The sequence below is a fragment of the Micropterus dolomieu genome, unplaced genomic scaffold (assembly GCF_021292245.1).
Source record: "Micropterus dolomieu isolate WLL.071019.BEF.003 ecotype Adirondacks unplaced genomic scaffold, ASM2129224v1 contig_11384, whole genome shotgun sequence".
Lineage (NCBI taxonomy): Eukaryota > Metazoa > Chordata > Actinopteri > Centrarchiformes > Centrarchidae > Micropterus > Micropterus dolomieu.
Genome location: NW_025740370.1, coordinates 1 through 2,500, shown reverse-complemented (window position 1 = coordinate 2,500; position 2,500 = coordinate 1). Strand labels below are relative to the sequence as shown.

Genomic DNA, 2,500 nt, shown 5'->3' with positions numbered 1-2,500 from the left:
GTCACAGGTCGCATTTATGTAGCTGATATGAGCTGACAGCAGCTGGACGGAAGAGTGAAGGGGAGGTTTCCTGAAATAAATATCTAAACACGACGAGTAGATGTCGTACTGCAGTATATAAAATATGTAGTATGTCAATATATACACAGAATACTGAAAGAGAAATACTTTGTAAAGGTGTTGTTGGGGGTCAGGTGTTCGTGTTGTTGGGGGTCAGGTTACAGTGTGACGCACAGACTGTGTTTCTCTGTGACAGCTGCAGGTTGTGTAACAGATCCAGAGGTCAACACGGAGTCTGTGTTGATGTCAGACTGAAACCTGACTGCTGGTTCAGGTCTGTTTTTAGTTCCCCTGCCCTTCTCACTGTCAGAGACCACATGACTGTCAGAGGCTGTTGAATCAACACTGAGTCAGAGGGCCTTTCTCATTTCCCAAATTTGTGCCTCCTCGATCCTCGACTTACAGCTGCTATATCTGTCAGAGGTCAGAGGTCGCACGCCTCTGGAGCAACGAGGGTTAAGTGTCTCGCTCAGGGACACGTTGGACTCTCACAGTGGATTTGAACCCGCGTCTCTCACACCAAAGGCATGTATCTTATCCACTGAACCATCACCACCCCGGTTTCTGAGCGTAGCTCATCCAGGTAAACTTCGGGGTTAACTCTGGGTTTTCAGCACCACGACGGCGGTTCACTTCTTCCCGGGTAGATCGCCATGGTAACTGATGCTGAACGGCTAACCTGCTCCGGAGCAGGTTCTGTTCCAGATAAGAGATCGACTCTATGACGCCGCCTACTGACCAATCAGCCGCCTACTGACCAATCAGCCGCCTACTGACTAATCAGCTGCCTACTGACCAATCAGCCGCCTACTGACCAATCAGCTCTCTAAGAAATGAGCGACATCATCTTACAGAGACTGATTAAAAGCCTCACGTCACTGTAGACCTGCAGGTTTTTACAGTAAACCTACTAACTGCTCTGAAATGATACGTTAAAATAAACAGGTTTCATTTTTCTTATCCATCCATCGTCAACCGCTTATCCTGCGTACAGGGTCACGGGGGGGGTGGAGCCAATCCCAGCTGACATCGGGGCGAAAGGCGGTGTACACCCTGGACAGGTCGCCAGTCCATCGCAGTTGGCAGGATATTAAAATACTAAATTTTAATATGAACGTAGGCTGTTAATTTTAGATTTGTAGCTTTCTTAAAGTCTAGCACAGAGACTGTAGTCATGTTCCGCCCACCTTCTCCGTCACAGCCGAGCTGAAAGAATAAGGCTGATGTTTTCATCCAGCTCACAAGAACACATTATTACAGACTACTGTTCGCTTCTCCCTGCAGCTGCAGTGGTCCCGGCTGGGTCGGGAAACCCCGGGTTGAGTTACCGAGTTGATAACCAGCTTCGTGGTACCGCTTATCTGGACCGCGATTGTTCGGGTTAGTGAAGCCAGATAACTTAAAGAGATCCTGGGTTTGTTGAACTGGCTTCGGGGTGCAGGACCCTGATCCACATCAAATAAACAAACGACCGTAGTGACTTTATTTACTGGACTATTCATGGAACCACAGAACATTCTGAGTATTTACTGGTTACTGCTAATTTATCAAATCAACCTTGAGATGTTGAATGTTGAAACTTTACCTGAGGTGATGAAACATGGCGGAACCGAAAAGACAGAACAGAACGAGTGAATAATGAAAACTTCAGCGTTCGTCCGGGACTTCTTTATGGCCAACAATCACAAAGGTCTACAGGTTCTACAGGTCCTGAGGATACCTCAGGGGCAGTTTGATTGGTCCAGTTTCTGGGGGTTCCAAAGGATGTTTCAGTAGTCCATGAGGTTTTAAGGTCCCACATGTTATATAAGTGTGTGTACAGGTGTGTTCAGGTAAAATGTCACCTGTGTGTCAAAGGGAGTGTTCGTCTGGTCAGTGTGAGCTGCGGCAGTCAGAACGTCTGGGCCGTGGACAGTCGAGGAGTCGTTTACTTCAGAGTCGGAACCCAGCCTCTGAACCCGAGCATGATGCTGCCAGCCTGGATCCACATAGAACCCCCTGTACAGGTAACACACACACACCGGATCCACATAGAACCCCCTGTACAGGTAACACACACACCGGATCCACATAGAACCCCCTGTACAGGTAACACACACACCGGATCCACATAGAACCCCCTTTACAGGTAACATACACACCGGATCCACATAGAACCCCCTGTACAGGTAACACACACACACCGGATCCACATAGAACCCCCTGTACAGGTAACACACACACCGGATCCACATAGAACCCCCTGTACAGGTAACACACACACACCGGATCCACATAGAACCCCCTGTACAGGTAACACACACACACACCGGATCCACATAGAACCCCCTGTACAGGTAACACACACACCGGATCCACATAGAACCCCCTTTACAGGTAACATACACACCGGATCCACATAGAACCCCCTGTACAGGTAACACACACACACACACCGGAT

General features: G+C 48.6%; 1 protein-coding gene across 1 annotated transcript in view; it reads left to right on the top strand.

Moving 5' to 3' along the window:
• Nucleotides 1-2,189, top strand: part of LOC123965815 (tectonin beta-propeller repeat-containing protein 2-like) — a 3,329-nt gene extending 1,140 nt beyond the window's left edge. Inside the window, exon 6 of the mRNA XM_046042167.1 lies at nucleotides 1,918-2,189. Coding sequence (XP_045898123.1) covers nucleotides 1,918-2,174 — 257 coding nt within the window. The 3' untranslated portion in view covers nucleotides 2,175-2,189. The remainder of the gene's footprint in view (nucleotides 1-1,917) is intronic.
• Nucleotides 2,190-2,500: the final 311 nt, after the last annotated feature.